Consider the following 23,716-nt stretch of genomic DNA (forward strand, 5'->3'; position numbering starts at 1 on the left):
TTCACCTTGCTTTGCCGGCGGCTCACCACATGGCCGCCGGGACGATACCCACTCCCCAGACATGGGGGTTTCGATCAGTCATTCAAATCTAACTTGTTTCGCTACTGACACCCATGGCTATAGTCTCATTTCTTGGCATCGCCGGCTATCAGCGGGTGTTGTTGCAGCAGGGGTCCTCGTCTCCCTGTCAGTACCCACATCTGTCCCATGCACTCAAGAATAAAAGGAAAGGATGCGCTTGGGCTGAGAATAACGCTTCAAATCTTGTACACTGGCGATCTATTCATATATACACTGCCACATCTTACAAATCCATCAAACAGCTCCGAAAACCAGCAGAGGAGGGGACTCAAACGAGCTGTCCCTCGGCTCACTCGGTGCAAGAGAACGGTGTCCGGAAAGCACCAATCTTGTAATGGTGTTGCTGTTCCAAGGGTCAGTTTTGAAATAAAACAAGGTAAAATCAGGTTTTGAGAGACTTACGATATCCTTGATGGTGGCGTACGTTCCTCCGACGAGGACGAGAAGACCGAAGAGGAAGGCCAGCACGCAGCAGATGGCATGGAGGATGTTCTCTCGGTCGTACCACTTGCCCTTGAGGAGAAGCTTGTACCACATGATAGGCGGGAAGTACAGAATGAAGCCAGACACGAAAAGGGCGGAAATGAGCGAGAGGAGATCCGAGAAGAAGGGGATGGCCTCGCCGAGAACCCAGGAAAGAGCCGTGATGGCGGCCAGAACGGCAATCCAGGTGATCCAGCCCTTAGGGGTGTTGATGAATCGGATGATCGAGTTCTTATAGAGACGGATATGAACATAGCGAGCAGTAACCGTGTTGCCGATGGCGCCGGACACAAAGATGACGGGGAGCGCAACGCCAAAGGCCACCTTGGGCATGACGCCATCGAGCGAGAGAAGGGCCGGGCTCTGGACATCAGCTCCGATAAATGTGTAGATGAGAACGCCTGTAACGGTGTAGATGACCATTTCAACGATTCCCAGAACCCAAACTGACTTCATGTAGTCTGATGGGGTGTGCATTTCAGACTGGAATGGAGTCATGAACATGGAGAAACTGTAGGCGAAAATCATGTTGCAGATGGCTACCATGGCGTCCTTGAAGGTGCAGCCCTCGGCAGGCCACGCTGACCAGTTGACGGCGGCCAGACCACCAGGGGCGTTGGAGGATTGCACTCCCGACGCGATGACGGCGATGAGAATGGCGGACATAACAGAGACAATGTCGATGTAGCCCAGAATAGCGGCTTCAGTAAATGAGGGTGGGATGGCCAAAACAAACAGGAGAATCGCAGTGACGATTCCAAAGACAACGCCGCATGTTCCCTTGTCGCTGAGAACGTTGAGGGCGATTGTGCCCGTGAGAACGTAGGAAGAAGTCATGAGAATCAGCTGTAGCACGTACATGCCGCCAAACAGCTCCTCTCCGAAGCGGCCCATCAAGAGGCCACCGATGTCGCCATAGTGGCCAATCGAGGGATAAACCACCTTGACCTTGCCAATGATGTAACCAGTGTAGATGGCAATGAGACCCAGCGTAACGCAGCAGAAGGTTCCTGCTACAACACCGAGAGTCGCAAAGGCACCGGGGAGACTGAAAAGACCAAGGCCAATGGCCTCGACCATGAGGATGACGGTCAGACGCTTCCATCCTAGACGGTGGAAGTGCGCCTCTCCCTCGGCGATCTTTTGCTTCTCAAAGTCGGTGATGGTGCCGGGGGCTTGGTCGTAGGAGTCGTTGATCTGGGCAATCTTGTCATCGTCAAGCCCGTGGTTCTTTTCCGTGGCTGAAGGCGCCGGCGGTTGCTGAGATATCATCATGTTGTTTGCAGTGTCCATGTTGAAGGAATGGATGCAGTGGGAGGTGTGATTCTGGGGAAAGTCTGGAGAGAAACGAAGCGAGCTGCTTGAACTCCACGATTTTCAAAAGAAGACACCGGGGAAGCGACTAGACGCGACCCTTTTTAACAGAATGATTTTGGCCCAAGCTCTCATCGGTCGAAATGGAGACGATCCCCACGTTGGTGAGAAGGGGAGGCACCCCATAAGGAGCCCCGTGTTGTTGTACGTAAAAATCTGGTGATGAGCATTGAAACCTCCGCAAGGCCCATCCGTGCTGGAGTCGTCGGCCCGTAAGCCTCGAATCACCGACGGGCGTCCGAGAAGCTATTAGCAAACGATTGACGAAGTTTGTGGAGTGCCCTGGGCTCGCCCGTTGCGATGGCACTCCGGGGACTCCGGGGGCGGGCGCGATTCGAATCGTCCTCCATATCCGCCCCGTCAGCTGCTGATTGCGTGGTATTTACGTACTTTCCGATGCGCGCCGTTTAGCAGTGTTTCCCCAGGTGAAAGATGAGGAGTTGAATGCGCCGAAAAACATAGGGGAGGCTGAAATTTATGTGGTGCCCTGTGTCTGACAGGCCTACTGCATGGCGCCCCTTTCGGAGAGCCTCAAAAAGCCGCACATCAGGACGCTTTCCAACGCTAACGACGGCTCTTGGTAGCGACGATGTCTGATAGGGCATAGCGCTCCCGGCCTTGGAATTGCTGATCGTCACAGCGACTGGCCGGCGGTGGCCGGCGGCGTATCCACTTGTCGGGATCAAGGTCGTGTCAACTAGACAACTATCCCGTCGGCGGTCCCAAGTGGAGATGCGAGTCGAGTCGCGCCTCAGGGATGGGGAGCCTCGCTCGCCACAGGTTGGTACCTGCGCGACGCCGACCTTGCTAATGTCATGGAGTAATGGGAGACGCGACGAGATAGGTAAGCCAGTCACCTCTTGGCTCAGCCACGTCTGCTGTTTCATCAAGGCTTGCATTGGTTTGAACCAACCGGCCCACGTCATCTATCCCTTTTGAACGGTTAGAAGCTGTTTGATAGGCTAGGCAATACATGTTGCGATCCGGTTGGTGACGGCTCAAGAGCTAAATCATGCGCTTGGTCAGGGATCTTGAATCAAGCCCGGACCTGGAAAGTCACAGGCATTTGATGTCTTGGAAGACATTCATAAACTTGGATACAATGAACCAACATCAAGTCACTTGTGTAATTCGGTATGTGCGAAAACGTCGCCAATGCTAAACAATTTGTTGTGCTCCATCTGTAAAAGAATTCGGCCCTTTCGGTTCCATTGACCCTTCAGCGATAAAGCATTGATTGACAAATGTCATAACCTAAACTATTACTCCATCAAAATAAACGTGATTGGAGTATGGGGCAGTCAGCACGGCTACAATCAAGCGAGCGTTGGCCAAAAGCCAAGACAAATCTTGTTTGTAAGGGCATTCAAGAGCCGAAAATACTTGAGTTTGTCAAAAGTTGTACATTTTCGTTCTTTCTTTTCTCGACCGGTCTATTGCCCTTGGACTGTTGGTGGCCTTCATGGGATCAAGCATTCGGACCTCGGTATTTACTCTCGTAAAGAAAGACCATGTGACGTGATCTACAACCCAGAGACTTGAGGGTACAACTCATTGTCAGCTGCAGAGAATACCCGGTACTCGGCATGTTGTTCTGGAATTTCGATGCAGTAACCCTATAACAAATCTGGCAGGGCTCAATCTCCCTTTACCCTACTCCATTTGTTAACAGCCTGGATCCCTGCGCCTAACTATCCTATCGGATCGAACCATTTGTACAAAAGTCGTTCGACCTAAACTTGGAAGAAGTCTTCCGAGAGACTTTTAGGGCTGGTCTGGTGGCGGAAGTCAGCGGCTTCTAGAACCGCTCGGCTCGGCAGTGACAGAAGGTCTTCCCTGATGCAGAAGGTCTCTTTCGGGGCGACCATCCCACTCTCTGAAAGATCTTGTTTTTAACAATTCTGTTGGGGGCGCCAAAGGCGTGGTTGTTTCATGATTCTGTGGCTGCCCAAGCCTGGTGACAATGACGCCCAAAGGCAAGGTGCCTAAAATAGCTCAGCGAGCTCCTCTTCTTTTGATAAATACGACTATTGCTAGCTCTTTAAACTTTTGGATTTGAAGCTAATAAAGTCCATGTGATTGGTCGCTAAGCGCAATACTATCGGCCATTGCATTTGAGCGAAAAGTGTACAGAAATGGATCATCGAGCTCGGCCTGAAACCCAATGGCATGATTCAATGCTCCACAACAAGTTAAAATAGATTATAAACCTGACGAGTTTGTAAAAAATCAAATAATGAGTATTGAAACTCGAAGTGATGGTTGATGAGGTGAAGTTGATTGTTGTATATGACAAGAGCCTTGAAGGTAAGGTTTTGGTGACTAACCACCTAGATCTATCCACGACATGTTGACGCGTCACCTTCAATTAAAGGCTCACTACAAGATAAAGAACTTGAGATATTTATTAAAAAACAACGTCTAGGCCCACACGTCAACTCATGTCGGCCCAAAGGGAGCCCTTGACTCTTTCTCGAGGACTGGCAGAGGGTGGTCTGTCCAGCAGGAACTCGGGTCTCGCTAGTTACTGATTGATGAGCACACCACCAAAACCTTACGTCCGCTCGAGGTTCTAACAAAAATGCACCCCGGTTCGCATCTTCAGCGAAGATTGGTTCAGATTCCCTAAAGAGAGCGTCTGAGCCCACTATGGTCTCCAAGCTGTCTGGTGATCAAATGCCTCGGACGCACACGTAGTAAAAAACAGAGAAGGAGAAGAAAAACCAGGCAGGTTGTAGAAACTTTGGGCATTGGGATCTATCGTATGCTATACTCTATCTTGAATGCCGTCTTGGTTCCAGTACCGCGTATCAATGTTGTTGACCAGCCCTCTCATCAGTACCCCCCCCTTTCACATAAACACCGCCCCTTGCCGTCCATTCTATCGTACCTCTCAATTCTTACCATCCTTGCTCGGATGCAGGATTTTCCGAGCAGCATAAAAATTGGCTTCTTGGATGCTGACAGGCAAGTCGCCCTTGAAGATTGCGGGATACTTCTTCCACTCAGTTGTGTCAGAGAGGAAGTTTCTTGGGATGTCATCCTTGTCAGGGTCAAGCCCGTAGGAGGGATCATCATCCAAGAAGTCCAACAGGTCCCCAAAGGCCTGCCTGATAATGTACGCCACAACAAGACCCACACCCTCTTCGTCGTCTAAATCTGCTCGCCTCTCGAAGGATGATATTCTGCCTTTCCTGGTAGACTTGGGTTGTGCCTTTTTCCACCATTTCCGAATGTTTTTGGTGTCCTTGGCTGCTTTCTTGGAAGGCGAACCACTTGGGACGGTGATTTTCGATGGGTTGGATGGGAAGTTCTGACTGTTCATTGCATTCTCCTCCTCTAGCATCCTGCCCAGTCTTTTCGCAACAGTCCATTTTTGGAGGGGACTGAGGCCAATTAGAGTCATTAAAGCTCGAGGATCTTCATCCATGATGGGCTTTAAGGCCTGGGGGAGTAGCCTATACTTGAACACGAGCTCGGCAATCTTCTCCTCCCCCCTCTGGTACTTGTTTGGCTCAATACTGGGGTCCTCAGGCTCGATGTGCGTGGTGAATCGATACGGGCCGTTCAGCTTGCACACTATGCCTCCTTTAACCAAGAGTTGGGCGAAGTTACCAAAACACTGCAAGGCATCGGAAGCGGCCAGGTAAGGCTCCAATTCTTTGATGCCGTACCAAGCCCGGTTGGCCCATTGTTGCTCCTGGTGGTCAAGGGCTTGCTCATGGGTGGAATTTTGACCTGGCTGACTCTTGCAGCTCCTCGGTAGCTTGCGGCAGAGCCAAACAGGCATATGAATGCAAGAACCTGCAAGGTGTATAGAAATTGCTTCATGACTTTTGAGTGCTCAAAGCCAGTGCTGAAAGGTACAGTGAACGGGGACTGAGGGAATGGATGATATTGCCGGGCTGTGTTGGTTCAGAGTGATATCAGTTGTTGGGATCGGGGATATCGATGACATTAAATGCCGCTGCTGCAGAGCCAGCGGTGAAGAGTGAAAACTGACAAAGTTCACTCCGCGACGAATTGAAACCATGATTGTAGGTTGAAAAGGCTCCGGCTGCAAGGCAAACTCGAGGCAAACTGGGCGTCCAGCAAGCCTAACGTAGGTGGAGGTTGTTCCGAGCTTCTTCTAAGCCAAATCTGTTGCGTAGTTTGTTGTTGAATTGCAATTGGTCTTTGTATGCTTAGCAACCTAACCGAGCTTCACAATCAGAATGGTCAGACGCCATCCTCTGCTCGGAGCCCCAGCTGGAGGCGCAGCGCGGACTGACATTGTGCTGATGAATGATTGGAATGATGTTGATAATGAGATTACAAAATTGGTCAATCGCATGCTGTCAAGCTCTGGCGACTTCAATGACATGCTGAGCGAACCAGGCCGCATACTTGATCCACTCGAACTGCCGATGTCAACTTTGGAACTCTCGGTCACCTGACCCCCTTCATCGCTTGCCAAGCCTAGACCCACCACTACCAACCCGTGTTTGGCCGGGTTAGCTATCGCATGTTGAGAGACCAGTATCGTAGCTCTTGATAGAACTGAGGGCCTTTATGGCTCCTTTGCGTCAAGAGAGGAATCGGCATTTTTGTGACTCAGGGGCGGAACGAGCATCTCAACTTACCTACTTCCCATACCTCAACTCTCGCCCTCTGGAACACTCCTCTTTTACGAGCGTGGGGAACCGGCCGGAGTTCCGGAAGGGGTGTACGCATTTTTCTGGTTTCCTAAGTTAGACGGCCTCATTTATTCGCCAACAGTCGGGCTGTGTTAGCAATGCCTCTCTGCCTGATCATGGAACATCAAGCCAGCTGCCGCTCGGATATCCCGGAAACAGGGCATGCACTAAGCCCATGGTATTGTATTGAAGGGTGTGATGGAAAATTTTGGACAGAATGGCTGCTACGCCAAATTCTCACCGAGGAACGCGTTGGGGTTGAACTCAGGGCGAACCACGGATTCAGTCGCTTCGATGTGTCGTACTATCTTGATCTGATTTTAGCCCAACCGACAGAAGAACGGCCAGAAACACTGAAATGTTTCCAAGGATGGAACTGGGATCAGAAACAGACTTTCGCACAAAATCAATGGCGGCTCATCTTCCCATTCCTTGGCGTTGCCGCAGACGAGAACCCCCGACCGATCGTGCTGGAACATGATATCATTAAGCCATGGCGCGACAGCGGTATCGAAAGCAACATGGGCATGTTTGAGACGGTTTCTTGTCTTGAAATTCACCCCACGGCTCACTCTTTTGAGAAGATTCTATCCAATGTGAGTCGATGTGTGCTCCGTTGGTAATTTGGGCTAACACTAGCTGCCCAAGAAAAACTTCATGTGTGGCGGATTTGCCATCAAAACGCTCCGCAAAAAACGATTAGATAAATGGCTGCTGGAACGGGATTTATATCAGCTGACGGTGGAGATTACCAGACACTCTCAACATTTGATACCGATACTGGGGTCCTTTTGTTTTCAAGGCCATTGGAACGTGATCCTTCCTCGTGCGTGCTGTACTCTGCGCCACCTATTGGAACAGGGAGACTCCAGCTGGACACCGAAGCGAATGAAATGGGGTTATCGGCAATTATACAGCATCATGGACGGCGTGAGAGCGATCCATTCTTACCCCAGGACCATTCGGCCGGACTTTGCGATACACGGACACATCAACCTGAATACTATCATTTGCTACGGAGAGCCGGAAATACTAGAGCAGTGTGTCCTAGTTATCTCTCACTTTCCGCTCTCTATCTCCGAGCCTAGTTTGGACAGTCATACCACCCTGGACTCACCAACCTTCTGGTCTCCAACTTATCGCCCACCTGAGTGGGACGTTGAAGGAGGTTGCGTATCCGAATCATCGGATATTTGGAGCTTGGGATGTGCCTATCTGGAATTCATTACCTGGCTGTTGGGAGGCGGTGACCTATTATCCAAGTTCCAAGACGCTCGGCAATCCCCTTATCTCGACGGAACTCTAACTGACAAGTTTTACACCTTCATGTCTTCCAAGGATGAAGACTGTTACGTCTTGCGCGTCAAGACCGAAGTGACGGAGGCAAGTACGACTTGCCCTTGTGGGATTTCCCATGCTGATCAAGACTAGTGGATGCGAATGTTGCGACGTCACCACGCCTGTTCAGACGCCATTCATCAAATCCTAGATATGGTAGAGGGTCGGATGCTGTCAGTACTGCCGCCGGATCGATCGTCATCTCTCCATCTCCGGCAATGGTTTGATTTGGATCTTGGTGAGAAATTCTATTCCGATGGGAGACCTAAAGATCTGCAAGCACTGCCTATGCTTGATGTTGGCGTTAACCTTAGCCATTTTTGGAAAGAAAAGATGGCCACTGGGAGCCAAGTTGATTTGCCAATGCATGACGGTGGACCACAGGTATACCTGACCCCAGAGCAGCTGAGGAACCCGTGGGGAAGTTAGAAGGAGATGGTGCACCAAGTTTGGCGGATAAGGGATTTGCAATAGGTTACGGGTTTTTATCGTTTTGAGTTTCGATGCCGTTATGCATTGATAATTGTATCTTTTGCTGTTGTGGTTGATGGCCTCTTTTGGAGACATCATTGATGACTAGAAAAATGAGGGACTGGCACAACACGTTTTTATGAGATGTGGGAAGAGAATTACACCTGTTATCGGCGATAGAATAGTGTGGCTTTCCACGGGATTGCCTTCTCTTGCCAGAATCTGCTTTGCGACCTTTGGCCGTACAACTCTCCCGTCCATGAAGAGGGAATATCTTTCGGTGGGAGATCTCAACTCAGGGGGCCATTCCACGTCAGTTCAACCAAGTTAACGCATCCATGCTCCCTTGTCTCGCCGCTCGGGAGCTTACTGACCACATCAATGGCCTTGTCAAGAGTGAGTCTTACTACTACTGCGCCCCCCTTCCCGCCCTTCCAAGATACTGCAGCGGCATTGTCCGCTCCTAGGGCGACCCTGACATCAAGTGACTCGCTCAGTAGGAGACGAGGTTTGAACAAGATGCCTTTTGAACCTGGCAGACGGGGCTGGATGCCAGCTAATTCTGTGCAGAACTCGTACACTGGCACACTTCCCCAGGCGTGACAGTCGGAACGCTGGCGCACGTCATCCTCTTCCCAGGTCGACAGGTTGTTGGCGAGCATCCTCTTCCAGGGTTCCCATACTCGCCCCCAGTAAGTTTCGTAGGTATCATCTCCGGCAAGGGCAAAGGCCCGGAGGGCGTAGAACTGCATCACATAGGAGCATTTGGAGAAGCGTGGATCGGAGAAGGCTTCGGTCAGGAGTCGAGAACGATCATCGGGCTTGGCCGCACCGCACAGGATAGCAAAGACTTGGCAATGCTGCGAATAAGCATCTTGGCCTGCGATGTCGGCTGTTGAGTCGGTAAAGAAACTGCCGTCGAAGCAGTGAGTCTGAATCGCCTTTATGACAGAAGCAGCACGAGACTCGTACTCGTCCGCATAGCCCGGCCGACCGACATGGCGCACAAGCTGCGCAGCCTGTTTCAACACATAGGCGTAAAGCATGCTGAAGTATGTATGGCGGTTGGACTTGCGGCCCGAGGTGGGAACTCCTTTATCCGGATGCTCGTCAGTTGCTCCCCAGGCCGTCACCCAGTCGACATATTGCCACACATCCTCGGGGAGCCCGCTGACAAGCCCAAGATCATCAATGTGTGAGTCGAAAAACTCAAACACTCCATCGATGCGAGGTAAGAAAGAGCGGCTGTACGCCGTGTCGCCAAAGAATAGGTGATGGTCGCAGACTTGCAGGACCCAGTACAAGGAGAATCCTGCAATGATCTGGGGAACATGCGATGGAAATCGTGACTGAGTAAGTCCCTCTGATGTGATCGAGGCTGCAAAGTTTGTGATGGCCTGGCGCATCAAACGGTCGTCGCCAGAGAGTAGGTAGTGGAAGAGCCCCACGGATCGCGAGTCGCCAGAATATCTGAGAGATGAGTTAGTGCTTGTCTGGAAGAAGATTCAAGAGGTACTCACTGAAGCTGCTCGTAGAATGGACAATCCGAGTACCCATCAAACATGCAGTTTCTCATTGTCCTAATTGAGACATCCCACATTTGCCCACTGTGGGTGTCCCCGGGCTGTGACCAGGACGCCTTTACGGCCAGAGGATAGTTGACTTGGCCTGCTTGGAACGAAAGGAGCTGGATCGGCTCGGGACCGACTGTCACTTCAAGCTGCAAAACTCGGAACGTGCGGAACCAGAATGGCTCGTAAGTGACAGTCTGCGATGCAGGTATATCGATTGTAACGTCATCGTAAGGACCGATAAGGTAGGAATCCTTGGTATCCAGGCGATCAGCTTTGGTCCGGAAGAAGGGATATGACCGAGGCTTGAGTTCGTATCCTTCAGAATAGGTTATCTTGAACCGGATCTGTGAGGCTTTGGCTGCTTGGAAAGACCAGCGTAAGAATGCCGTTGAGTGAACATCCGCCTGTAGCTGAAGAGTATGATGCGTGCCAGCGGCAAGATCCAATGTCTTATTATCGGATAGAAATGAAGTCCAGCTGCTCAATGCGACATCAGAATCGCAACTCCGGACAGTTGTTACCCCGACAGTGGTTTGCTCGGGCATGGGGATCTCGCGTGGGCGTAGGCGCCAAGGAAGGAGTTCGCCATTGAGTGTTTTCATGTTGTATGCCTTGGGTGTTACGGGAGTGGCTTGACTTGAGGGGGTGATGCGCTCGTTGATCTGTTTGGAGACGTTTATCAGGCCACGTTCGAAAGCGTAGTTTGAGGTACTCACATGAAGAAACACATCGTCTATCAGGCCCATAGGGAACAAGATACTCTCATCCACATTAGCTTGCCAGCCCTCCTTAGAGTCGAGACAGATCTCGGTTGTGCCCGAGTTGACGCTGCCAATGACAGTCAAACCAGGCAGCGAGGTTCTTTCGAAAGGCATGCCCCCTCGCGAGGAGGCGAAATACCTAATAACCACGAAGCAAATCTCATTTTCGCCAGCAGTGAGATACGGAGCAATGTCGAGAGTGTCATAGTACCATATCAATGGGCTGCTCCTGGCTGGGCCTACAGCGACGCGTGTACCATTGACCAGGAGCTTGTATCGGGTGTCGGCAGAGAAATGCAGCAGAGCTTCTGAAGGTGGCGACTTGAGGGTGAAGCTGCGAAAGAACCTGACAATTCTTCCCGCTGTGTTTTGTGTTGACGAGTCAACCCAGTCGGGCACCCATATCCAGTTGGACTTGAGATTATTAATGATCTGTGAATGCATTTTGTTAGTGGTGCCACTGCCTGAGTCGCGAAGAGTACGTACAGCTTGCTCGGTTGGTGATGGCATGGCTGCAGGGGTGTGATTGGCACGGTTCTGGTGCGTCTAGTGCGTCTGTGCAAAGATCAGCATTTATGAATGGATAAGTTCGAGGGGATGGCACGTTTTTAACTCCAGGACTGACGCGGTGGCTTCGGTGCTCGGTCTATCTGCCACCGAAGCTGGGTTCTTTGTATGTTGTACCAACGAGGATTTTGTAAATGTCTCATTCGCATGACGAGTCTGGAAATGAGGACTCGGCGACTTGTGCGAGATTTGAGATGGCAGACAGGCCAGCTGTCAACTACGTTTCCACTCGGTCGGACGGAGACGAAATGGTTACTGAGTCACTCATGATAAAGGGCGAAAAAACAACAAGAAGCCAAATTTCATGCAAGGACGTGTTTGATACAGATTGAGATGATTAACGGAAGTTATGCGAGGAGTAGGGTTACATGGGAGGCTTGATTTTCTGCATCTACAAGCTAGCATCCAGGACGAGGTTGTCGGCTAACAACCACCACCCTCCTTATCTCATGTCCATCTCGAAATATTTATCATGCTTCAGGACAATTGGATGCCTAAGTCCCCTACAGTGTGATAAGCAAAGCCTCAGAGGCGCCTACAGTGAATGTTGCCTTTCCAGCGCTAACAGTGGCGGTTTCAGTCACGGCCGTACCCTGAATCTTGCAAGTTCCATCTTCAAAACTCTGTCCTCCAACAGTAGCCTTCTGGCCCTGGTCAATCCGAGAGGTGGCAAAAGGGGCAGTCAGACGCTTCGCGGTCACAGTGGACCCGGAAAGGCCGGTGAGTGTGTAAACCTGCGTAGGGCGCGTGCCGCTGGTGTAGTAGTCCGAATTGTACAAGAGGACTCTGATGGGGGCGCCGTTCTTGTAGATGGCGTAAGCAGCGTACGTGCTGGTCTGGTCATCCAAGGGAGCAAGCTGATCGGCCCCAGCGAGGGCCATGGTGGCAAAGTACGCTCCAAAGTAGGGAGCGCCCATGCTGTATCGTCCCCACCAACAGTACTGGCCTGTGATGTGTTAGGATGGCTGTAATGGCTCAATGATGGGAAATTGCTTACAGTTACCGATAGTGCCTTGATGGAAGTAAAGAGCCTGTGGGACAAAGCTTCGTTAATCGAGACACACCTTGCTACTATTTGGTTGTGGAGAGCATACCTTGGTGCCCTGGAGAATGGACTGGAGAACATAATCAAGAATCCAGAGGCCAGCACCAAAGGTTGGGCTGATGCCGCCACCTCCTTGAGTTGCTACACGATACGGTCAGTCTCACAAATGCAGAAAGGGCATCACTTATAGAGGACACACTTACCAGAATTGGTCTCACCAAAGATATGTGGTCTACCCTTGGCTGCGGCTGCGGCAGCTTCCGCCGCAAACGGTTTAATCTGAGAAGCAATGGCACTGTGGCTCATCAACTTGGCCAGATTAGCGTTGCCTCCGGATTGAGGATAGTTGTGCGAGCAGTAGTATTTGACGTTGTCGTTCCCACTGCCTTCGACAGCTGTAAGGCCCTTGATGCTCATGGGCGAGGTGCCGAAGAAGACGCCAGCCGAGATGAGGCCTGAAGTGGTCAAGTTGCCACAGACTTGGTCTTGCCACGCCACTTCGGAGGCGTAATCAGCAGCGGCGGTCCAGGAAGCACCATTGGCGATAGGGTCACTGCTAGAGAAGACTAGAGAATAATTAGCATCTGACCGAAATAGGTTTCTTGAGGTTCCTCACAGTTTGGTTCATTGCCGAGCTCGATTGCATCGAGGTTTCCCATGTTCTGCTTGGCAACCTTTGCAGCAGCAATAGAGTTGCCGATGTTGTTGAGACGACGGTTAAGTCCCAAAATCACCTTGCCACTGTATTGGGCTGCCAGCGACATGAAGGAGGGGCCAAATGTGAGCGATGCCGGGGCATCCTTCGGGTCCGACACGGTATAAGTCACGGCATTGGTGGAAGACGAATCATACGTGGCTCGGTCCCTGAGAAGACGTTAGCGTGAGAAGGGTTGGCTGCAAAGAGAGATTTGCATACTGAGTGGTTCCTCCAATTCTCATAGGAGGCCAAGTCCCGGTCAGGTCCTTGAGGTTTTCCAGGCAGGGCAGGGTAGCGGCAACATTGTTGATGTACCCTGGGAAGGCAAAGAACTCGAGGCTTGAACTGGTCAGTGTCTGTTTGAGCTTCGTAAGGTGGGAAAAGTCTTACGAAACCCCGACTGGGGCAGCAGAGAGCTGGCCACTGGCATTTGATGGAGGTGTGGCCGGGACATTGAAGGTCAGGCTGGAAGCCTGCCCCACAAGCCACATGGAGATAAGGAGACGCGTCATTGATGCTGGATAATTGGTCGAGAAAATATTGCAAGATGAGATGTCACGATAACTTTGATAACATAGACTAGAACAATTCATAGGCCGCATCACGCCTTTTAAGCTTCTTGTAAGCTCAGCCATCATCGACCTCATTTCTTGTCACTCGTATACCCCGTGGGGAGATCTTTGCCCTCCGGGGCATGCGACATGGGTAGCTAGCTTTGGAGAAGAACTTGCCGTGTCACGATGGCTCGGACCTTGTCCACGAACAAGCCTCGGCCAACCTGCCACCGAGATACTAAATTGATGTCGGATAATTATCCGTCACTAGTTCAAAATGCTGTGAAGTCTTTCGGTGTGGTGCCTACCGAAAATAAGGCCATTTCGGCCTCAATACTCGCGATTCTAATACCTGTTTGGTGTAGATTCGGCTGCAGTTGATGCGAAGATATAACAGGGATACGTGCCACCTCAATGGACTTCTCTCCGATGCTCAATATCCTGGTATTGATTGTGATTCATGGATGTGGTGATCCATGGCCACGAGGTGTCTCACTTGTCAGTTAAGTTGCGCGCCTCGGCTTGAGGTGCCCCGAACACTCGGCTAAGCGGCACGCTTGGGTTGAACTACTGCAACTCGACTGAGAAACAAGTTAGGCCTTCGAGCAAAGGGGAAGCTCGTATGGGGCCCCGCGTTTGCGGACTTCCCCAGGTTTAGGTTTAGTTGATGCGGACGGTTTGTTTCTTCGGGTGGTCACATCACCTCCGGTTGGCCGTCGCTGGACATCTATAAAGGAGCTTGCCTGTTGCTTAATACCCTGACACAGACCAGCTAGCATCACTGCAACCTCATCAATATTTCGTATCAGTTGCACTTGACTCTATCAACATGCAGCAGGACAAACAAGACACCGAGATGGTGGAGCGTCGCGACTCCGGGGACGCGGCCACCATGCCCGTGATGCGGTCCAGGTTTGACGACCTTAGCGTCTGGCAGAGTGTGCGTCGCTACAAGCACGTCGGCCTCATCGCCATGACTGCAGCCTTCTGTGCCTCTTTGGATGGTTATCGTGAGTATCCAGCCGCTTCATCTACCGATCTTCATTAACCTGTACGACGCGCAGAGATCAATCTCAACGGTGGCATCGTCTCCAACAAGGGCTTCATCCGCCAGTTTTCCAGTCCCGGAACAACCATCATTGCTGGCAAATACATCTCAGCTTGGGGCGGTATCCAGTCTGCTGGCCAAACTGTCGGTCAAGTTGTGCGTTGAATCATGTCCTCGCTTTTGGAACCCCCTAACAATGCTCACCAGCTTCTTCAATATGCTACTGACGGTCTGGGCCGCAAGCCTGCGCTCCTAATTATTTGGATCACCCTTGCCGCTGTAAGTATTGGAGTCTATGGGTTTTCTGATTGTCACTGAGCTGACCTTTTTGAAGAGTATCTTCGCCGAGACATTTGCTACCGCCTGGGATCACTGGCTGGTCGCGAAGCTTCTCTCTGGTATGGGTGTTGGTATGCTCCAGTCGACCATGCCTCTGTATCTCTCAGAGATCTCGCCCACTCAGCTAAGGGGTTTCTTCATCAACGCGTATACCTTGTAAGTCTCTACTCGCTGTAGCTACCCCCAGAATAAGTGAAAGCTCATTTCTTCTAGCTGGTTTGTCCTCGGTCAACTCTTCGCTTCTGTCGCCCTCAACAGGCTCAACGCCAGCAACCCATACGACTTCCGTGATGCCATCTACACACAGGTGAGTCCAAAATCAAGGCGCCTTCAAACATTACTAACAATCCAGTAGTGGGGAATGATTGGCCTGATTTTGATCATCTTCCTCCTCCTCCCAGAGAGTCCTTGGTGGCTGGCTAGCAAAGGCAAAACAGACCAGGCCGCCAAGGTTCTGCGCCTGTGCTACGGACGCGTTGAGGGCTACGACGTCCAGGAACAAATTGTGCGTCCCTGCAATAGTGACCATCTATCAGTGCTAATGCCCGTCTTCCTGTAGGACATTATGACAGCCACGGTCGCAATGGAGCGCGCGCAAGCTGAGCGAGACCAAGAGGTCGGTCCATGGGCAGTCTTCCGTGGCCGCAACCTCATCCGGTTCATCATTGCTGGATGGCCCAAGGTTACCCAGCAGTTCGTAGGCCTAGCCGTCTTCAACACCTACGCGACATATTTCTGTATGTGGTCCCTTCCCCTCAATCTGTTGCTGTTTGCACCTAACCAACCGCAAAATAGTTCAATACGCTGGCAACAAGGATCCCTTCCTCGTGACCCTGATTCTTTCCAGTGTTCAGCTCATTTCCATGATCGCTACAGCCACTCTCACTGATCAAGTCGGTCGCCGGCCATTGACGGTATATCCCTACGCCGTCACTGTTGTATCGGTTCTGTGCCTTGGCATTATTGGCTGCTTTGACTATACTGCCAAGGCCACAAGCTCCCTTCTCGTAAGCCATGTGGAGTTTCCCGGCGAATTTAAGCTAATTGTGAATTCCTAGATCTTCTTTGCCTGCCTCGCAACCTTCTCGACTACTGGCGCCTCGGCCATCGGCTACGCCTACGCTACCGAGATTCCTCAACAGCGCCTCCGCGCCAGAACGGCTGGATGGTCTCTTGCCGTGTCCAACATGATCGCCATCATGTTCAGTTTCTGCACGCCTCTGATGATCAATGGTTCTGTGACTCATTGGGGTGTTAAGACCGGATTTTTGTGAGCACATGCGCCTTCGATGTCGAGTCTTCACCATGCTAACAAACACAGCTTTGCGGGAACAGGCACTGTCGCCGTCGTGATCGCGTGGTTCATTCTGCCCGAGGTTGCCCGCCGAACGCCTGGTGAAATTGATGAAATGTCAGTCGACGATTTGCTTTATCTTTCTTATGTTGTGTTCGTTTGGCTAACCACTTGTTCCACCAGGTTTGAGAAGAAGGTCAGTCTTCGTGGCTTTAAGAACTACGTCACCGAGGTTCAGCTCAACGCAGAGCACCACCAAGACAAGACACAGGGCGAGGCTTGATAGGTCATCTGGGGGGCGCTGTCTGGTGTTATATGGAAGCGTCTCGTTCTACAAGAGGAGTGTTTTCTGGACGGTGCTTCTCCATCTTGCCTTTCGTATCCATCTTTGACAAGAGACTCTCCTGTCGGTGATGGAAATAGCTCATTTTATAAACGACGAGCGTATTACTTTATTCTACCTATAACCCTTGTGAAATTTCTCTTCATACCAGGTTTCCCGATTCTCCGAAGTTCCCACAAGCTTTTTTAGCCAAGACAAGCCCAATTCTCAGAGAAGACACACAAGACGACCAAGTGACCACTTTTTCCTCCAACGCTGCCGAGGGAGAGAAATTCACAGTGAGTATAGGTAATAAAGAAAAATTCAGGGTTAGAAAAGAAAATAATTGTACTTTAGGACGGGTGAAGAGGGTTAGGCACAGAACCTAAAGCCTTAGGTTGTGTTCAAGTTAAGAAGGATCCACCTGCCAACACCCCATCATCGAGAGCCTGGAGCTTCAGGGGGACAGAATTCTGTCCCCACGTGACTGTACAATCCGCTGCCGAGATCGGCCTACCTGTCCAAGTGTCCAAGTGACCAGCATGTAAATGCCGGGACTAAAGTCAGGTAATGGTGGGCTATGTGTAAAAGTTCATAAGGGAGCCAGGTAGTAACTGTGAACCAATTTGGAGGAGATGAGACATGATTATGATTCCTTCCCTAGGTCTATATCAAGGGATGACCATGAATGTTACAATCCTAGTATTCCTCCCACCATACCTCTACAGTATTAGCCATTGTCCCCCTCCCGTCATCTTCCCAGTAACGTATAACTAATTCCATTACTCCCATTACTCCGTAAACGCCCCAGATTGTGAAATTCGCGGCGCACATCCTTCACACCTTCTTCCCAGCAGCATCAAACTTGGCCTGCCACTCCTCACAGTAGTTGGCCATGTCTTTGGGTACTGTTGGGGCACCAAGTGGGATTGCTTCAAAGTTTTGCTGTTGTCGAAGATAATTGTCGATGTTAAGTGTTACAGGAAGGCGATCAGTGGTGCTCTTTGTCAATGGTGTCCTCGTCGTTGGGGCCCTCGAAATGGCCGTAGGAGCAGTGCTCGCTTCGCTGGCCGCCAGTGTCAAAGGCTTGTATTTATTAGTGTCGGATGGAGTGAGCTTACTAGACAAGTGTCATGTTGGAAGTGAACTAATATGGTGGCGTCTGAGTTTACCAAGACTGTGTACAGTACTCTGTGTATTGTATGAGAACAGAAATGAACCAATTGACGAAGATGAGGTTGAACTTGATGAACTACTAATTGTCTTGCAGAAATCGTCCTGCTTTATCTTCAAATAGTCATTTAATGCTCCCAGGCAGAATATCCTAGCATGGTGGCCTTTGAGGCTCCGGATGGGACTTCTTCCCCTTACAACGGCACAGTTTCCCTGAGTCGAACATTCCCTTGACGCTCTCATGTGAGGGCATGTAGGGTATGTAGGCAGTAAGCGTTGGGGAAACCCTGTCAGCCTTATTTCACAGCAAATCCTCACCCGTCTTTCAGGGATCATCCGTTTTCCAGGGTGTGCAAATGCATGCAGCGTTGACAAGGGACATGAGATTAGAGCCTTGTGAGGTGTTAAGGGACAAAGAGACAAGGAGGGCACAAGTACCCAGTGAATCCGAGTCCTGACCAACATTCCTTGGCGTTTCGTACAGTTTGACACACACGCCCCCCTTGTCCGTATGAATCTATTTTTAAGCAAGCTTGTTTTCGCCCGGTCAGGCTGTAAGACGGGGACCTCGGTTAAGACTGGAGCTTGGGGTAACAAGAGCCGCATTGTTCGGGGTTTTCTGCACTCCCCGCCATCCGACATGACTTTATCCCATCTTTCAGCTGAAGCTGTCGACGCCAAGCGTTCAGGCAGAGATGGTACGTCATTTACTTCACATTCAACAAAGACACGAATTGATCAACAATGATCCATCTTTTGGCCAGCAAAACAAATTCTCATTACTTCATTGCTCCATTACTTCATAGTCTGATCCCGCAGCTCTTCTATCCGTGAATTAGTGACAATTTCGAGTTCCAGCCTCTCCCGCACCGTCGTTCCTGTGGTCCCTGCCAAAGACGGCCGAGTCTATTCTTACCAAGCCTCGTTGCAGCCTCTTGGGAGTTCAAGTTCTCCCTGCCAACCACCACCCCATTCTCTCCTCTGTGCCACTCCAGATCGCCTCGCCGAGCGATGGGGTGGATAAGGTGCCCCGAGAAACCGTGCCCGAGAGCATGCCGTCTCTTGGTGCACCTTGAGGTTGTCGCTGCGGCTTAACCAGTCACCGCACCCTTGACAGCGAACCCGGTTACGGTGAAGGTGCGTGTTGTCAATGTGCTTTTGGAGGTAGTTGAGATGTTTCTCCCTTCTGCGTCCGGTGGGGCGGTAGTTGCAACCTGGCCACCGGCAACGGATGTCTTCATGACCAATAGCCTGGGCCGTTCCCGCACCGGAAGCTGCCGATATTTGAGCTTGTGGAGATGCCGAGGCAGCAATATGTGCTGTACTGAGACTCTGCTGTTGCGCAGAGCGAGGTGATGGAGTGTGCCCAATTGTCACCATGGCACTTGAGGCCTCGGAGTATGCAGAATCCCCAGAATCCTTCCGGGTTTGACTACTGATATGATCTGAACCAGGGGATGAAATCTCCTGCTGGCAACCAGAGTGTACCGGAGGGATTGAGAAGCTGCCGCGATTGCTCACAGAACCGCCAGTCATATCCATCCCCTCATGAACCGCAGAAGAAGCCTGCAGGCCAGGATGGGGCTGTGGAGCCTGCTGGTGCTGCAGCTGCTGCATGAACCAAAATAACTGCTGCTGGTGCTGGTGCGGATGATGAAATGCAGACTCCAGGCCATTGGCCGAGGGAAGCTCATCTTGGGAGGCCTCCATCTGGCCTGTGAAGGAAGTATTATATGCCTGGAGCACGCCCTGTTCAGGAATCATGGATTCCATGGACAACTCCTCTGTAGGAGACTCGCTCATTTCCATGATGTCGTCAAATATTGGGCCCGGGAGCTCTTGAGCTCTGACGGTGTCAGGAAGCTCGGAGGGTATTTCTAGGTTTGGGAGCTCGTGAATCCCACCAACGGTGTGAGGTTCAGACCCAAGAAGCTCGCTGGAGCCCTCTTGTTGCGCGGGTGATGCTGCTTCGAGCGTCTTTCGGGGCGATTCTGCAGGAATTGGCGAGGATCCTCTGCGAGAGTCACCAGAGGAGCTCGGGGTTGGTATCATCAACGACAGAATGCTTGAACGGCGGTGCGTTGAAACAGGGCTCACAGGACGTGAAGAGCTTCCAGAAGAGCTTCTCGACTCTGTCCGATTTCGAGAAAAGATGTTGCTGAACTTGCGCATCGGGTTGCGCTTCTTGGGGGAGCTCTTCTCGGTTCCGTGAGAGGCGATACTCTCAGCGCGGTCGTGTCGACAGTGCTCTTCAAAGCGGTCGTCCTTGATACAGCAGTTGCAGAAAACACCGTCTCTCGAGAAATGAGGGCAGTCGAGGACGTGCTGCATCAGCTCATGTTGGTCGACAAAGTTCAACTTGCAGCGTCCAAATGGACATGCCCAGTTGGTGCGGTCCTTGGAAAGTTGGCCGTCGAAAACGAGGAGATTAAAGGCAATGATTGCAAAGACTCTGGCCTTGGCGCAGCTGTCAATCTTGGAGGCAATCATGTCAATTCTGTGGCTGTCAGAAATTGTCTCTAATCGACCGTAGGACAAGACTCACGAGCACCCCTTGGTGGGAGCACGGGGTTCGTCGACGGGAGTTTGCATTCTCCATCGACTAACATCTTCTGTCGTATTGAGGTTTGTTTCCCCAGGAAATTCAGGTCCTAGGTAAGGAGGGGGCGAAATTGCCATCTTGCGTGTAATTATTCGATCGAGACGCTCGTAAAGTGAAGGCGGCGGATACCGGTGATGGGATCGCGGGAACTCGTCCGGAGAGCATGCGGGGACCTCCCTTTTCAGAGGCTCGTGAGCCTCATCCAAGAGATCGTCTGAGACGAGCCTGCGCGAGCGATACGCGTCCTCCCCCGCTCACTCGGTGCCCATTTTCCTCCTCGGAGTCATAAGCTGGGGTCTCCGGCGACGCGGAAGAGCTCAATCAGGTCTCCCCGTGCTGGCGAACCGTCGAATCGAGCGAGTCGGCGCGGATTGTCTTGTCGGAGCCCTGCATGGCTGCAGGATTCAGGGAATCAACCAGGAAGCGTAAGGCAGGGAACTAAAGCAGCGCAATTAGCCCGGAATAGTCCCAGGGAGTCCAGGGAAACTTACGTAGACTCGAGCCTCACGCGGCCTCTCATTGCTCCCAGGGAGGAGAGGCAGTTGCCTTATCATTCCCCATAGAATCCGATTGGGCCTGGGCGCGAGAATAAGGCAACGGCCCCATCCGTGGGGGACCCCGTATGACGAGCATGTGGTCGTTGTCGGGGATCGTGGAGAACTGAATCATGTCGGTGCCCACCCAAAGGGACTCGGGTGGGAGTCATAGGGAGCGGTTGTTGCGTCGGCGATGGCTCTCGCGCCGTCTCTGAAGAAGAGCAGAGCTTGGCGAGGCGGCCAACACTCGGTAGCGACATCGTGAGGGGGTCATGGCGCAATCTGTGTCAAGCCTGCTGAATCAACCGTGATGAACGCTGGCCGTATCGATGCGTATCCAACATTTCGAACGCAGACAGCTCCCGGCAGGTCTATCGGGGGCCCATCCGTTCAGAATATTGAGCGAGGAGATTGAGCTCGTTATATCCTCAAGCTCTCACCTACAGCTCTCCACAACACCTCCACAAATTACAGGTGGCTGAGGGTCTCTTGGGGCGGAGTCAACTCAGCCCGGGGGCTGAGCAATCAATGTCCTCCCCGGAGCGATTCCAAGCCAATGATGTGTGATAAACGCTGGGCTGTGCTGTAGGCGAGCGAAAGGTGAAGCGGGAGCCTGGCTCTACCCCCCGTAGCTGTGTGAGTGGAGGAGCATGGTATTGGTTGCCCCTGTACCTCGGGAAAGCTACAGCTGAGCTTTGAAGCTCCTCACTGGGGACTTTTGCGTGTCATCTGCTGCCCAAGCTGCTGTATGTGGAGGGGTTCACGTTGATTGCCCAATGACAACTCCAATTTACTTTGGTGCCTTGGAACTGGAGATCATTCATCGTCTTTATGGCTTCATCTTTCAGCCCAAATGCGATGAGTTTTAGTAGATTAATTGGGCTTTTTCACTACCTACCTCAAGGTAAGCATTTTTCCTGAAAGGGTACCATTGGCCGACGTAACCTTGTGCTAAGACCCGCTGTTGGTGAAGAACCAACACCAACCCCTCCAATGTGACCTTGTCCACTTTACCTCAACCTCCTTTATCCTCTAAGCAACCCCCAACTCCAAGATGTCTTCAATTGAAGACGACGAGTCTTGCCGCTCTTTTCGCTTTCTTCTTCCTAATGTCGGCGAGAAAGAAGAGGTAGAGCGTATGAACAAGGGGGGTTTCACCCTGTCCACCTCGGCGACTTGTTTGACGAGGGTTGGTATCGGGTTGTTTACAAACTTGGTGCTGGAGGCTTCGCAACGATATGGCTGGCCCGTGACCTTCTCGACACGTGCCGGGTCTCTCAAGATAGTCCTTGCGGAAGAGTCGCAGGCTGTTGAATCCAGCGTAACTCTCGCCCACAGCATCGTGTCGGAACCCCTGTGATGACCCGAGATTTGTCGCCTACGAGCGGTACTTTTTCGTAGATGGCCCAAACGGCCGTCATTTGTGTCTGGTACTTCCTGTGCTGGGCTCTTCTGCCTATAGGGTTTCCCACTATCTTGAGAGCAGAATCCAGCCGCGTCTAGCGCGTAGTGTAGCTCTCCAGGTGGCAACGGCATTGGCTGACTTGCACTCGTATGGACTTTGCCATGGAGTTGACTGCCATGAAGTTTATTCTAATGCGTTTTAGTTGACTTTTGTCTCCGCAGACTTGACTCCTGCCAACATCATGTTCCGGATCAAGGATTTAGATCAGGTCCCTGAGGATGAAATCTACGACCTGCTTGGCCGGCCTGAGACTGGGTCTTTGGAGGCTGAGTCTGGAGAAGCCGCGGGCCCAGAAGCGCCCAAGTACATTGTCAAAACCCTTGATTTCCTCTTGGCAAGGCGACCCATCATCAGTGAAGACATTTGCCTCATAGATTTCGACAATGCGTTCCTCGGCTCTTCACCCCCAGAAAATCTGCTCCCCACACCAGTTGAGTATCTCGCCCCAGAAGTCGCTGTCAGTTTATCTGGAGGCACAGCAAGCGATGTCTGGGCGCTTGGATGCTCCATATTACGACTTAGCTTAGGGGAGGGTTTGTTCTCCGCCTATGATATTGGCTCTCCAATAGACCTCCTGGTCGCCATCCGCCGAGTCCTCGGGAATATGCCAACAGCTTGGGGAGATCCAGTCTTTGACTCTGAAGGACAACCGAGGAAGAAATTGCTTAAAGGAGCTCGACTTTCAGGGCTCACAGGTGAAGTCACAGAACGGCAGTCGATTGAAGAATGGATCAGGAAGATCTTTGATCAGCCGAGTACTGGGCCGTATCGACCGAAAGATCAAGTCTCCAACACGGAAGAGCATCCATATTACAATCTACACGAAGCCTCTCACGCTCCCTTTTACGCGTGGAAGTTCTGGGAGCCTTCCGCCATCAACTTCAGAGGCAAGTATTTTCGGGGCTACAACAATGAATGGCACGCACTGGTGGAAGAGTTACCCAAAATTCCAGACGAAGAAGCAGTGTTGCTGTTTGACTTGATATCCAAGATCCTGGTTTACGAGCCTACCGAGAGGTTAAGCGCAAAAGAGATTCTGAATCACCCTTGGTTTTGTATGGACGACAGAAGTTACCATGTGGTAGACAACAGCGTTAGACGGGGGGAGTATAGCGCCTCAGGCAGTTATTTTGCGCACATATCTACATAGGGCCAAGTAGATAATTAGATATGCAGTATCAGTGTCTTGAAAAGACTTTGTACTCAGGCTGATGTTGTTCGATTACGTTCGTTCTTCAAATCGTCTCGATTGCCTTGCAGGGAATACCGTCAACTTATCCTCAGGTGGAAAGCGTCAAGTAGCCAGTTATTGAAGT

At 51.5% G+C, this 23,716-nt stretch overlaps 7 protein-coding genes across 7 annotated transcripts; 2 read left to right on the forward strand and 5 right to left on the reverse strand.

Moving 5' to 3' along the window:
* Positions 1-370: 370 nt before the first annotated feature.
* On the reverse strand, positions 371-1,857 carry NCS57_00539200 (Aa-trans domain-containing protein; the record flags this gene model as incomplete). Its single annotated transcript, XM_053055315.1, has 2 exons — positions 371-424; positions 484-1,857. The coding sequence occupies 2 exons, from the start codon at positions 1,855-1,857 to the stop codon at positions 371-373; spliced, it is 1,428 nt and encodes a 475-aa protein (XP_052914270.1).
* A 2,974-nt stretch (positions 1,858-4,831) lies between these two features.
* On the reverse strand, positions 4,832-5,728 carry NCS57_00539300 (uncharacterized protein; the record flags this gene model as incomplete). The annotated part of the gene is made up of 1 exon (XM_053055316.1): positions 4,832-5,728. One exon carries the CDS (start codon positions 5,726-5,728, stop codon positions 4,832-4,834), a length of 897 nt encoding a protein of 298 aa, XP_052914271.1.
* A 2,985-nt stretch (positions 5,729-8,713) lies between these two features.
* Positions 8,714-11,268, reverse strand: NCS57_00539400 (Bac-rhamnosid6H domain-containing protein; the record flags this gene model as incomplete). The annotated part of the gene is made up of 3 exons (XM_053055317.1): positions 8,714-9,893; positions 9,944-11,190; positions 11,245-11,268. 3 exons carry the CDS (start codon positions 11,266-11,268, stop codon positions 8,714-8,716), a joined length of 2,451 nt encoding a protein of 816 aa, XP_052914272.1.
* Positions 11,269-11,828: 560 nt separating this feature from the next.
* Positions 11,829-13,579, reverse strand: NCS57_00539500 (Glyco-hydro-79C domain-containing protein; the record flags this gene model as incomplete). Its single annotated transcript, XM_053055318.1, has 7 exons — positions 11,829-12,271; positions 12,323-12,356; positions 12,420-12,511; positions 12,574-12,936; positions 12,987-13,234; positions 13,287-13,406; positions 13,458-13,579. The coding sequence occupies 7 exons, from the start codon at positions 13,577-13,579 to the stop codon at positions 11,829-11,831; spliced, it is 1,422 nt and encodes a 473-aa protein (XP_052914273.1).
* Positions 13,580-14,450: 871 nt separating this feature from the next.
* Positions 14,451-16,585, forward strand: NCS57_00539600 (MFS domain-containing protein; the record flags this gene model as incomplete). The annotated part of the gene is made up of 11 exons (XM_053055319.1): positions 14,451-14,631; positions 14,686-14,825; positions 14,877-14,948; positions 15,004-15,164; positions 15,222-15,315; positions 15,364-15,513; positions 15,568-15,745; positions 15,804-16,015; positions 16,067-16,278; positions 16,330-16,419; positions 16,486-16,585. 11 exons carry the CDS (start codon positions 14,451-14,453, stop codon positions 16,583-16,585), a joined length of 1,590 nt encoding a protein of 529 aa, XP_052914274.1.
* Positions 16,586-18,709: 2,124 nt separating this feature from the next.
* NCS57_00539700 (C2H2-type domain-containing protein) lies at positions 18,710-20,476 on the reverse strand (the record flags this gene model as incomplete). Its single annotated transcript, XM_053055320.1, has 2 exons — positions 18,710-20,294; positions 20,343-20,476. 2 exons carry the CDS (start codon positions 20,474-20,476, stop codon positions 18,710-18,712), a joined length of 1,719 nt encoding a protein of 572 aa, XP_052914275.1.
* Positions 20,477-21,989: 1,513 nt separating this feature from the next.
* Positions 21,990-23,550, forward strand: NCS57_00539800 (EKC/KEOPS complex subunit BUD32; the record flags this gene model as incomplete). The annotated part of the gene is made up of 2 exons (XM_053055321.1): positions 21,990-22,256; positions 22,543-23,550. 2 exons carry the CDS (start codon positions 21,990-21,992, stop codon positions 23,548-23,550), a joined length of 1,275 nt encoding a protein of 424 aa, XP_052914276.1.
* Between the last annotated feature and the right edge of the window lie 166 nt (positions 23,551-23,716).

This window comes from Fusarium keratoplasticum, chromosome 4 (assembly GCF_025433545.1).
Source record: "Fusarium keratoplasticum isolate Fu6.1 chromosome 4, whole genome shotgun sequence".
Classification (NCBI taxonomy): Eukaryota; Fungi; Ascomycota; class Sordariomycetes; order Hypocreales; family Nectriaceae; genus Fusarium; species Fusarium keratoplasticum.